The 13,200-nt window shown below is 43.0% G+C and overlaps 1 protein-coding gene across 4 annotated transcripts in view; it reads left to right on the top strand.

The window, feature by feature from the left end:
* Positions 1-12,844, top strand: part of GAS7 (growth arrest specific 7) — an 84,318-nt gene extending 71,474 nt beyond the window's left edge. For 3 of the 4 annotated variants that reach the window (XM_088176611.1, XM_014885057.2, XM_088176613.1), the window contains 4 exons: positions 695-818; positions 2,500-2,579; positions 3,857-3,955; positions 4,655-12,844. In XM_088176611.1, the coding sequence (XP_088032737.1) occupies positions 695-818; positions 2,500-2,579; positions 3,857-3,955; positions 4,655-4,768 (417 nt within the window). In that variant the 3' untranslated portion in view covers positions 4,769-12,844. The remainder of the gene's footprint in view (positions 1-694; positions 819-2,499; positions 2,580-3,856; positions 3,956-4,654) is intronic. The other variant, XM_088176614.1, reaches the window with a different exon arrangement.
* Positions 12,845-13,200: the final 356 nt, after the last annotated feature.

The following is a 13,200-nucleotide window of genomic DNA, read 5'->3' as shown; positions in this document are numbered from 1 at the left end:
GTATTTTTCAGCCTGCATGTAATAATACTTACTTGTTAAGGTACTTTACTAATTTACCTGTATAGTATGTATTTGTACTGATAAATCAGGTTTTAACAGTTTGAAGAAGTTAGAAGGAAAGTAGTTCAAGTCATCAGTTGTAACCAGACCTCAGTTCTTGATTTCTGCTCTTGGCATGAACCTGAATAAGTTTTTCTGAATTAAGTTCCTGTTGTTAGTTTGTGATAGGTGTATGTTGAATCCAGAACATGCTTAAAGACAAATTTTGTGAAATACTTGAAATTACTTCAACGATTCAGATCCTAAGAAAAGCAAATGGAAGAAGTGTCTTGGTAGTGATGCTGTTTAAGACATTTGAAAGAGGCTCCAGCTCTTTTTTTCTTCCAGAAATAATGAGAGAGCTATTAAGAAACAGGAGAGCCTGATGATGCCATTAGTTCTTTGCCTCTCTAAGACTCTGTGAAGAGTTCAGAGGCATTTGTGATTTGTTGGTGGTGACTCCTCTGTGGTCATAGGGCACTTTTGTGAGCTCCACATGGTGGTGTAAGAACCTGAATCCCTGTTAGGGCCCAGTTTCATGCCAGGTTGCTGACTTCTTGCTGAGAAACACTTGTGTGGCAGAGTTCTGGATGGCTGAAAGCAGCTGCCAGTTCTTTTTCTCTGTAACTACTGACTCCTCTTTAATTACTCCAAGGCTCGGAAAGCTTTGACAGAGAGGCAGAAGGATCTGGAAATGAAAACCCAGCAGCTAGAGGTGAAACTCAGCAACAAGACAGAAGAGGAAATCAAGAAGGCCAGGAGGAAGTCCACCCAGGCAGGTGAGTACCTGTGCCCATCAGCACCCAGGGAGAGCATGGTGGAATGCACCTGCCCATCTGTCCATGTGGTTCTTGTTATTAAATATTGTAGCCACAAAGTCAAAGTGAACCATGCTACAAATCTGTGTGATGGTAAATCCTCAGAAGTAACAAGCCTAGTTTTTCCAACTCAGATGTCACAAATTACTGATAACTGAGGTGAGAACAACAAAAGTAGGGCGAGTTATCTTTCTGTTTCATGAAAGTGTCTTTAGATTACTGAATGTTTGTGGACTTCCAAAGTCAGATTCAGGGAAGCTTAGCTGAGGGTGTTTCTTCCATAAATCATAGTTCCTTCATTGGTTCTTCCCTAAATCACACTCACCCACAACTTTGTGGGTGCCTATTACACTTACTATTACTGTCTTTTTCCTTGAAAGTAATTTTTTTTGTTTCTTTTCCACTGCTACTCAGTGACTAAAATAATTTTTCTTCCAGGAATACTGAGGATATAGTAGTGTGTGCTGTACTGTACTGAGGTTACAGCCACTTGCTGTGACCTGTGCATATTTTGCAGAGGCTCAAGCCACATCTACAGGATCCATCAGGACCTTTTTTGAGATCTGCAAAGCTGATACATTCAGCTCAGTTCGTACCTTTGCTGAAAATAAGTTTTAGCTAGGGCTTCTGTGTTTCACCTCTTCAACAGGGGCTATTCCTTGGCAGAGTGGTCCTTCAGAGTTCTGTGGCTTTTAAAATTTCAGGATAGGTGTCTGGGTATTAAGGAGACTGGGAAGAGTCACTGGCAGTGTGACCATGTGTACATGCAATCATTTGAGGAGAATGAAAAGTTCTGATTTAAAAACAGGAGGCTCTGTGAGAGACGTTCTTTATTCACTTGAAAATGCAGTCTCTGTTCCTTGGGTCCTTAGAAATTGTTTATAATCGATTTTTACAAGCAAGGAGGAGCTGAAGATCAGAGAGGGAAAGAGAAATTGAGCCTCATTTAAAGAGCAAAGAAAATTTCCTGGCTGAAAGCAGAAATCTCTGAGAATTGCTTTCAAATTTACCACCCACCTTTCCCCCTCTGCCAGTGCAGAGTCCTGCAACAAAGGAAAAATGGAAATAACTGCAGCTTGTGTTAATGCCCTGCTCAGAGAAGGAGCTGGAGCTCAGCTGGAACTGGGCATCTCCAGAGGCTGGAGAATGCATGAGGGTGCAAATCAGCATCCCTTCATCCAACACTGGGGCCTGATGCCTCACTCCCCTTGGAGACAGAGACCTCTTAGACTGCAGTGTCACCTACAGAGTGCTGCCCTGCACTCAGTTCCATACCTCACCACTGTTGATTTCCCATTTTAATTACTTTATTTTTTACATAGAACTTTCCATCTATGGCTTTTTTTTTTAAGTGAAGTAACATGCCTTTTTTTATTTCTAGGCATTTTAAAAATACTCTTAATGCTTATATTTTTCTTACAAAATTTTGTCTTTGCCTTCATTCTCACCCCCATCACCTGCTTTTTTGCCATACATCACGTGCATGCATTTAGTTGAAATGTTGGTCCATATAACAAATACCATCCTCTGAGCTCTACCAGGGTTCATCTTCAAATCCTTGGGGTCTACAAAACCTGACCTGCACTTTCCTTCTAAGCTCTGTCTGGAGAAGACTGATGTGTTGCTGTCCTGACTCTTTCAGGGGATGACCTGATGCGCTGTGTGGATCTTTACAATCAAGCCCAGTCCAAGTGGTTTGAGGAGATGGTGACCACCACTCTGGTATGTAACACATAAAACTACCCTTGCAAAATTGTAATAGCCTACAGTGTTCATCATTCACAGCTAGTTCAGTGCAAAGCAGTGGGGAAAATTGGGTGATAAATCTCACAGTGTGTTTCCCATTCTCAGTCCTAAGAAAACCTCATCATTAGGGGAAAGAAGAAATAATTGTTTCTTTGCAGAAGGCATTAAACCAGTTCAGACCTGCTTAGAGGCCAGAACACTTGAATTTCCTTAGGAAGGATGAAGTAATGCACAAGAAAAACACAGAACAGCACACAATAAATCACCAAATCCATTTATACATTGATGAATTTTTCTGTTCCATGATTTCACAATTTTCTTTCAAGTCTCCCCAGAGCCATCTTTTCTGCAGACTTACCAGCCCCAGCTGTCTCAGCCTGGCTTGCTAAAAGCTGCCTTGGAGCATCTCCATGGCCTCCTCTGGACTTAATCCAGAAGCTGCACATCCTTCTTGTGCTGCCAACCCCAGAGCTGACTGCACTGCTCCAGGTGGGATCTCACCAGAGCCTCCCCTAAGGCTTCCCCTCCAGACCCTTTGCTATCTTTGTGGCCCTGCTTTGGACACTCCTAACATCATGATGTCTTTTTTTATATTGTGGTGCCCAAAACCGCACACAGTGCTCAGTGTATTCAGTCCAGAAGGACTAAATGCCGATTTAGGGCTATGATATCAGAATCCAGAAGAAGAGGGAGGCAGAAAATATCATGAGGAAAGATAGAAATCACCTGCCTTTCCAACTAAAGTATTGCTGGGTTCTGCTTACTGCCAGCTGAGCAAGGTGGAAGCTTGTCCCAGCTCATCTGGTGAGCTGTGCTGTGACAGGTGTTTGGTTGGAATGGGGGGTGGTCTGAGCCACACCCCAGTGTGATTTCTGCTGCCCCAGGGAATCACTGTCATTTCTGTAGCTGGCAATAAAGCATGCAAAACTTCTTACAGGAAACAGAATCCCTCTTGCTTGCAGCATCTCAGAAAGCAGTGGCTCCACTCTCTGCCTTGGTTGTCTCCGTTTTGGAACCTTTTGGAAAGGTGTGACCTCCTTTTCTGTTGCTAGGCTCAGGCTGAGATGATTGCTGTTGCTTGCTGTTTCTTATTCTTTGCAGAGCAGAGGAATGTGCAACCACAGAGTCCAGCTCCAAAGCATGACCCTGGGGCAGTATCGCACCTACTGGCAGCCTTTTGTCTATCATCCTTTCTCTGGGCCTCCAAGCTCAGGTTCCAGTAAAAATGTGGACTTGTTTTTCTTCATGTCCAGGAGCTTGAGAGACTAGAAGTTGAAAGGGTGGAGATGATTCGGCAGCATCTGTGCCAGTACACACAGCTGCGGCACGAGACAGACATGTTCAACCAAAGTGTAAGTGTGCTTTTTGTTTGCTCTCTGTGGTCTTCACTGCCCTCCAGCTGAGCAGAATGGTCCCTCCTGACCTGTCAGAGGATGTGGGAGAAGTGTCTGCAGGCAGCTTGTTAGTCTGCAGCAGTGCTGTGGTGCTTCCCTGCAGTCCTGCTCCTCCAGGACTCTCTGATCCCATTTCACACTCCTGGATCGAAGCTCTTTCCTGAGGGAGACACAAGCAGCTGAAGTACATTTGGCCAGCATGAGTCATTATTAGCTCTCCCAGCATGATGCACTCCTTGAAATCTTCTGTTTGTGCAGGGAAGATGCTGAGTTGTTTCACTGTTGGAAAAGGGAATATTTTTTTTTCCTTATTAAAAGCTGGCCGTTTATCAAATATTAAAATATGGGGGATGCGTGCTGACTCAGCACAGTTGTGTTTGGTGTAAGGTCCAGATTTCAGGATAGAAGTCAGAGGCTGCCTGGCTGCTGCCTGGCACAGGAAATTGTCTCTGCTTCTTCATGTTAAGTCTCCCTCTTCTCTGCTTAGCATAAGGCTGCACATTCAGACCTGTCTTGTCCATCCAATCTCGTGTACGTGCAGCTCTCACTTGTCTGCAGATGCAGTGTAGGCATGCCCAGAGCTGCTCTGCATGTCAGAGCCATGACTCTGCCTGAAATGTGCCCTTGACATTTGGATTCTTGTTTTCTTCGTTTCAGACAGTAGAACTTGTGGATCAGTTGCTTCGGAAAGTGGATCCTGCCAAAGACAGGGAACTGTGGGTAAAAGAACACAAAACTGGAGATATCCGACCCGTGGACATGGAAATATAGACTGATATATAATTAGATGTGATGAGTCCACTGAATTAAGCAGGCTAACGTTTGTTTTTAAAGGTCAAAAGAGCATAGGGAAAAGGTTGTTTCACTACCAGACAGACACCTTGTAATTTATGCCTGTATGGGCTATCTCTGTTCCATTTAGTCATTACAATGGTCCTCGTTGTGCTAAGCCTTAAGCACCAGACATTCCAGGGTGAAAAAAACAGATGTGTGCTTCCCACCAGAGGTTCCCAATTGCACGCAGCTTCCAGGAGAAATCTGCTTCCTGGCACAGAAAGTGCTCTGTTCTTCAGTGACTTTGTGCTCCACCCCTTGCATGACTATCTCTATAGGGTATGTTAGAACAGCCACGCAGAGAGCCTCTGGCCAGCAAGGAGATAACTGAGCAGGAGGCAAGGAAGTCCTGATCATGAATCCCAGGTCTATCACTGAATGCTCTCATGGCCACAGGCAAGTCAATTCACTTTCCTGGCTCCCCCATGTATAAAATCTGTGTATCTTGCAGCAATGTTGTGTGAATACATTGCTTTCATATAACGCTGTCTTTCACCACGGCAGTGAAGGGATGGCCCTTCTCCCAAAATCTATGGAGAAGATTCCTGTTCTTCCTGTTTTATACTCCCTCTCAGGGACACATAAACCCATTTTCATTATTTCTGTTGTCAGCCAGTCGCTAAGTTTGAAAGTGTTACCATCACAATTTTTTATCAGGAAAGGCTTGGTTGTACTATACCTACCTCATTCGCTGTCAGAGTGCCCTCAATGACAGAAGGAGGTCATATTCCAAGGAATAAATGAGATGTTCAAAATCTTTCCTGCTTATGCAAGATGTTTTTCCACAGAATCTCCTTAAAGACGGTCCTCTAATAGTTTACTTGGGATTCAGGTTGAAATTTCCTTTGTTGGTTTCTTCAGGTGAATATCACAGGCTTTAGGTATTTTTAATTCCCGGGTTTGTCCCGCTAAAATTTGGCTTTTATCTTTTTGGAGCCTGATTTTCAAAGGTGCCAAGAATATGTGATGCTAGATTGCATTCAGTGTAGATGTAGGTGCCCAGCACTTCTGTACCATCAGAGTCTTAACCCGAGTTTTTTTTCTATGTTACCCTTACTGCAAACCACCAAAAATGCAACGCTGCTCTTAGCAAATAGTGTTATGTAGTTTGGAGAATCGTTTTGGAAAGGTATTTATTTTCTTCTGCTGTTACTTCTAATCGAGTATCCAGTGGAGCTGTTACTATATTTTTTCAGCATTTCATACAATGCAAAGATTCTTCAGATTCTTGCTTTAGATCTAGGAGAAATCTTGATTCTCACCACTGTGGCCTTTACTCAGTGTTTACTGTGGTCTTAGCTACAATATCCCAAATCATACAATTTTATTTGATCCACAGTTTTGCTCCATTTTATCTCACTGTTACTGTCTTTTTCTCCCCAGCTCCAGAACTGCATCTTTCTTTTATTCTACTGTTCCAGGTTTTTGTTCACCATCCTCCAAATGCTGTGATTAGAGCATTGGGAATCACTATTCCTCTTTACAAATACAGAATGAGACACAGAAACGTCTTACCTGAAGCATGTTTATAGCATTGCTGCAGTGGTTATTTTTTTGGTTTATTATTTCAAACCAAATTCTCTTGCATTTTTCTATTGCTCCCTTTTTTTCAACCATCTCTTTACTAGTACAGGTTCATTCCTGTCTTGCAAATGCCTTCACAACCCACTCCTCTGCTGCTTCATTGACCTTTATAAGCCTTTAGCATCCTTTGCATGTTGGCAGTTGTGGTGCCATGCCTGCTGCATGCTCAGGACACTGCTCCTGGTGTGACACTTCCCCTGCACACTTGGGAATTTGGACTACAGTTTTATTCTTGGTGTTGGAAGAGCACACTGTGCTGTGAGCCTTGCCTAAGTTCCTGCACAGACCATTGCAACACCAGTTGAAGTGTTTGGTTTGCCTGAGTGTCCTTGAGCTTAGTGGAATCCTCTTCTCCTTCCCTTCTTCCCTCAAGCAGGGCAGTTGATGATTTCTCCTTTTCAGTCTTTCTGCTGATTCACTCTCTGTCTTACTCATTTTTGGCCATATCAGTGTATACTACTCCTAACTCTTACCTTGCACTTCAGAGGACAGGCACTTTTTTATTTTTTAAGCCACAAGTGCAGGTTGAACTTCCAAAACTTCAGTGGCCAAAATAATGTGAATATGTGAAAGCTGCTTTTCAGGTTGCCCCCTGTTCTAGGCTGACTTGTAAATTAAAATGAGCAATCTTGAAAATGCCTCAGCACATTCTTGTTTTGATTGCAAAACAAAGCTAGTTGTGCACTTTATACAGTATTCTCCTTAATAAATACCTAAAATAATCTATTAGCAATTACACTTTATTTTTCTTTTTGCTTTAAAGATGTTTGTTAGTTTATGTACTTCGGACTGGAAATACTGTCCATTAGCACAGGTTTCTCTGGGGACTGTAATGTGATTTGGTTCCCTTGCTAAGGTGTATTTATGCTGCTCTAAATTCTTAGTTGAGTTTTTTGTTGTTGTTTTTGCTTGTTTGGGGTGTTGGTTTGGTGGTTTTTCTGTTGTTGGTTTGGTTTTTTTGCTTTTGGTTTTATTTCCAGACAGTTTTCCTGCTTCTAGTTCTTGGTCCATTTGAAATGTTTCAGGGATGTGAGTTGCCCAGAGCAGTAATTCTCTTGGTGGAGTCTGTATCTCTTTTTAACCAGAGGAGAGCACAGGTGCCTGGCTGTTGATCTTTCCCAGCCCCAGGAGACTCTGGGTTCTGCTCCAGGACAGGTGAGATGCTTCATCCACAGCACTTCCATCTATACTCAGTGCAAGTTTTGCTGTAAACAGTTTTCAGCTCGTCTCTTTCAGAAGATGATATTCCTTTTTGATATGACACTGCAGATCAGTGTTACCTGGCTCATTCCCTTCTCTGGCAGGGATTTTGGATAGTGTGATGTCTTACAGGTCAGGGCAGGCTGGAGTTCCCTTGCTTCTAACAGGCAGCATCCTCAGAGAGGGTAGTGGCAGGTTTAAAGGAGAGCATGGGTTCCTGCTCTCACAAATAACTTTAGGAGTTTCAGCATTGCTCTGTTTATCTTCCACTGAGTTGCAAAAATGCAGTGGAACCCAGTCTGTCTTCATGCTCATCCTAAAGAGCTGCTTCTCCAGGGCAAGATCAAGCTTGGTGTTTTATTAAGATACTAGCATGTGTGGATGCTGCATGATGCTGCTGCAGTGTAACTGATAATGGAATGCCAAAGTCGGTCTCTCACCTCCAGTACTGCGCTTAGGCATCACCTCATCTCATCTGGCAGCTCACATGCCTAGTGTGAGTTTTTGCTGGTTTAGTCACTGTGGGGATCAGACTGGCAGGGTTATCTCACATCTCTGTGTGCTCTGAGGTCACAGAGCAGGTCAGTTCTCAGCTAGCACTGTTTGCCTTCTCTGGCAGAGATAGAACAAGGGGGAACTTTCCTCTGGTCCTTAGCAGGTAGCTCTGCTTGCCCAGATCTGTTAAGCCAGCCAATGTTTTGGGAGTGCTGCCACACCTGTGAGCTCCCTCTTGGTCTGAGTGATGCTGTCACACACTTTCCTGTGCTGGAGGGCTCTCTGGAAATCTCCATTTCAGACAGAGCCTTTTAGCCCTTCTCTTAGCAAAAGGGCTTCCTGAATTCCCTGACTTCAGCCCTGCTGGCTGTCCTGAAATCCAGCAGTGCTAGTGCTGGTGGTGTTCGTGCCAGCTGTTTTTATAGATTTTATACAGAATGAGAACTTTTTATTCATCATCCAGGCCTTCCTGCCCGTGTCTTCAAAAGCACAGTTGAAAATCTCTCTAAGTTATTCTTTCAGCTTATTTCCTACCAGAACTCATTCTGGATCCAGTGCTGTTGGCTGATTCCTGTTGGAGTTCATGAGATGAAAGCATTGAGTGCTTTACCACGTGGGCCAAATGCACTCTTCTCCCCTTAGCAGCAAGATTCCAGTTTCTCTTTTGGAGCAATATCCCCAAAAGGTCTAATTCTCAGTTTGCCAGACTGCCCCAGATTCAGTCATGTCTGTAACTCACACTTGTTCATCACTTCCATACGTTGGACATCTTTTGAAAGACTTTGGTCGCTCCCTTATAGGGACTTTAGTTCTTTATTGGACACTGGAATTGTAGAAGATAGCATTATTTTTATTTTATTTTAAAATACTGTAACAGCGGTGAAAATTATACAAAAATCCCTGTTATGTTTCTAGACCCCCTTTCCCCCTGTGCAGCCCCTTGTGAGCTGCTGGGGGCAGCTGTGCTCCCCCTTATTGCACAGGTAAACACTGAAATTACACTTCCTTGAGTGCCTGGCAGGCAGCATGCAAACTTGTGCACTGCTTCTTTTTCCCTTTATGCAGCTTTTTTTTTTTTCTTTGCTTGGGTTGGATTTGTTTTTCCCAACAGGAATTTTCTGTGAGGCATTCACAGTGAATTTCTATATGCTTTTAGCAGTTGTAGTTTCTCAGGCTTTGTTAGAACTTCCTAGAATTGCCCCTGTTTTTAGCGTCATTATTTAAATATTGGCTGCAAGTTAGGCTTGTTATATAGAAATGGGCATTCTTCACCTCTTCTTTGGAAGTGCTCAGCATTAAGAGATTTCTTGGAATACAACAGGGAGGTGAGAGATAAGACTCTTTGAAAATCAGGCTAACAAACAGAAATGCACAAGCCTCTTTTTTCCTTACTTGTACTCAAGTACATGGATGAAGTAAATATTAAGAAATGAGAAATAATTAACGTGTAGTTGCTCTCTATGCAGCTCCCAGGAGCTCCAGTAATGTTGCTGTGTGGGGCTGCAGTCAGAACACACCTCTGCAGTACGGACCCACAGGTCACCCCCTGATGCAGCTGTAAGAACTCAAGTCCATAATTCAGTGACAAAGTGGCTCTGCCCATTCATTTCTTCAGTCACACACAGGGAGAGAAAGGGCACTGCTTACCCAGGTGGGTCCTTCACTACCAAGCACCTTAAGAAATCCAGACAAGCACTTTGAAGGTCCCCCTGGAATGAGTAGATGTGGCTTCTTGATGTGATTATTTGGTGTTTCCCTCTGAACTGAAAGCAGATTGACTGTTTCATAGGATCTCGTGTGCTCTTGTCCACTGGTGCAGCTGCTGTGTCTGTTCCCAGAGATGGCAGCAGACTCCAGTGTCCTGAGGGCAGTCCTGGCCACCCTGACATTCCTCTCATTTGGCAATTGTGTCTTCAAAAGGCAATGTCAAAAAGAGTGTTCAAAATAATGAGCTTTTCAGTTCACAGACCTCTCTGGAAAGCCTGCAGGCTTTCTGCTACCCAGTGTGTGTTGAAATAGGAGAGTGGCATGGCAGAGGTTGCTGAAGCATTGGCTCTGAGGAGTTCCTGCTGTGTGGACATTGCTCCCATCCTCTCACAGGGGTGGGGAGCAGCCCACAGGGTCCTGTGTGCACCAGAGGAGCCTGCTGGTCCTTTCTATCTTAACCCGGTGGGCAAGAGTCACAGATAAATTCAGATTAAAGCAGACACACGGGGCAGGGAGATGCTCACCTCAGTGGCATCTCTGACACCCTGATGGGTGCTGGGCAGTGATGAGTAAGGGGCCCATCATTGTCCCAGTCCTGCTCAGCACGTGTAAAGCAGTGCTGAGCTGTGTCTGCCCAGCTCCCACCTGGTTGCAGCCATGGAGGAGCAGCAGGTGCCAGTGCTGCCCTGGGGACTGGAGCAGGCTGTGCCCATGGCCCGGGTCAGGTGTGCTGAGCCTGCTGTGCCTCAGGAGCCTGCAGCACACTGCCCTGCTGTAGCACAGTGGGAATGAAGTCTTTCCTGGCAGCAAATCCTTGTCTTTTCCTCTGAAGCACTGTTGTAAAATAACACACATTGCTTTGTCTTACAGTCGATTTTATTCATATGAGTGGTGCATCTTTCAACTCTTTTATTTTTCCCTCTCTGTTGTTACTGTAGCCAGCCCTTCATCAGTGAAGTACAACACTTTTCAGGACCTTTAATTTTGAAATTTCACAGAACATATCTGTTATTTCAATGTGCTGATCAAACTTCCTGCTTTTGGGTGTTTTCTGAGAGTTTTAAGAGGTTTTTTGAGAGGTTATTTTGAGTTTTATTTCGAATTTTTTTAATCAGCCACCAGGTTTGGAAGTGTAATAACTTCTTTTTGTGAAAGCCACAGTTTCTTTTTTCTTCCTGGACGTTTTTTTCTGAAGGGACCAACATATAGCACAATTCAACTTAAACTTCTAATCCCATGCATTCCTCAAGGCAGAAACCTTTTGTGCCTAATGATGCATCTGAGTCTAAGAACTGTACGTGGATAAAACCTTTCATAGACCAAGAAAAAAAAAAGTTTTAGATTAACCACATAATAATCACAGAAAAAAACAACACGTATAGATTTGAGACATTCAAATATAATTCCCTCAACTTACATTAAGTTGAACTATTTCAGGTGTGTCATAAAAGACAAACTCAGTGGATATTCAGAACAAAAACTTTCCAGCTGCTCTATCCAGGTTCAATGAGTGGACAGGACTATAATTTCTATAATTTTGAATATATGCAGTCTTTTAGGGCTACTGATTTAACAAGTAACTGAGTAATGGCTTGTATCACAACCCTATTAAAATTCTGCTAGTAGATCCCCTTGAAGTGCCTCTTTAAATACTATCTGCAACAAGCCTGGGAAAAATACAGATTGACCTTACAAATTGCCAAATCTCAGGAGCAGCCACTGTGCACAGATCTGTGCAGGATTCTCAGCCCCTTCCTTGCTCTGAACTGGGCACCCTTTTAGGGCACCCACATCTCCAGGGGACCTGCCTCTGGCTCTGATAATTTGCTGTCCAGCTCAGGCATCCTAAATTCTCAATGCTGAAAATGGAATAGAAAAAATTAGACTTAAAAGCAACTGCATTGAAGCTAATTTCAGACCCATCCTTGGTCTCAGTAGAATAAGCAGGGAATTCTGCATATAGTATGCAGTGATAATTTTGCATAAAAGAGTTGTTACACTTTATTGTGTAAAATTAATAAATAATAATAATAAAGGCCCACAACTTTTTTTTTACAGTAGTTGTGGAGAAGCAATGTTCTGGTCCTGGAACTCAAAAGCTGAATGTGATTTCAGGGATCTCACATCTGCTAACATGATAATCAAAGTCATGTTAATCCAGAATTTGGGAATGCTTGACCTGGAATCCCTTGTTCCTTTGGAGTTTTTTGATGAAATGGCTGAGATTATCAGGATAGCCTAATAAATTTCGATGTCCACACTCTTTTAGGTCAAAACTCTCTTTAGGGACAGCAGCCTCTATCCATTATGAAACCAGCAGGTACTAGTGTTGGACAAAAATGCTTTCTTCTCCTTAGATGATTTCCTTGTTTTCTGCAACACAAGACAGTGTGAGAATTCCACTGGGCAGTTCTGCAGACACTGCAGCACCAGGGATTCACAGCAGGCCAGATTACCAGTCATACACTAAACCAGAGTTTTCTACCAAAATAAAGTTGCTTATTTGGTCCTTTTTGTGTAAGTTTTCCTAAATACTTCTAAATTTCTAGGAAAGTTGTCTTTTGCTGGTACTAATGACTTGTTTTTAAAGATGCTTAACCAAAATTTTATAACTTCCCATAAATTTTGGCTGACTAGACCCCTTAAATAGTTTATTGATCATGCAGCCTCTGTCTGGGTTACTATTAAATCTTGGATCATTGTGGAAATTATAAGATGGCTTTTGTTCCCTAAGGATAGATGAAGGAATCACTTACTGAACTTAAGTTGAATGAAGAAAAGATTTAAGGGGCAGATCTTCAGCTCGGGTAAACTGGCAGGGTTCAGTGGAAGCTACTTGATGTCAGCTGTGGATCTTGTCCTTCAGTGTTGAAGGCATTTCCTATATGTAATTTTTCTGTCTTACTGTAAAACAATTTCATATGGTTAAACTGTATTTTCCTATATTGTTCTGCAAGTTTATATACACCATAGTGCTCATCTCATCTCCTGTAAAATAAACTGTACAGAGACACATTGAGCATGGAATTGTCTTTACCCAGTTGCTTTTTCTTGTCCCACAGCACCTTGCAAGTGCAGTTTGATCCAAGGCATCCTGTGGTGCCACATGCACATGGACTTTGTTGATGTTAGCTTAATGCAGCTTCAATTTGCAGCCACATCACTGGGGTGTAATCTTCTTGTGCTTGCCCTTTTCAGATCTTCACATGATATTCAGACACATGTGGTTCCTACAGTTTTGGGGTTTTGTTGGTTTTTTTTTCTGGAAATCAGTTTAAGAAACACATGTGGTTAAGTGGTTCTTGAGCAAGCTGACCATGAGCAGCCTGAGAGCAGCTGCCATGGAGTGATGGAGTGAGTTTGTTTTCATGTTTCAAGTGATC

The sequence above is a fragment of the Sturnus vulgaris genome, chromosome 20 (assembly GCF_052056855.1).
Source record: "Sturnus vulgaris isolate bStuVul1 chromosome 20, bStuVul1.hap1, whole genome shotgun sequence".
NCBI lineage: Eukaryota > Metazoa > Chordata > Aves > Passeriformes > Sturnidae > Sturnus > Sturnus vulgaris.
Note: the sequence above shows the minus strand (reverse complement) of the source record. Positions and strands in the feature narration are given on the sequence as shown.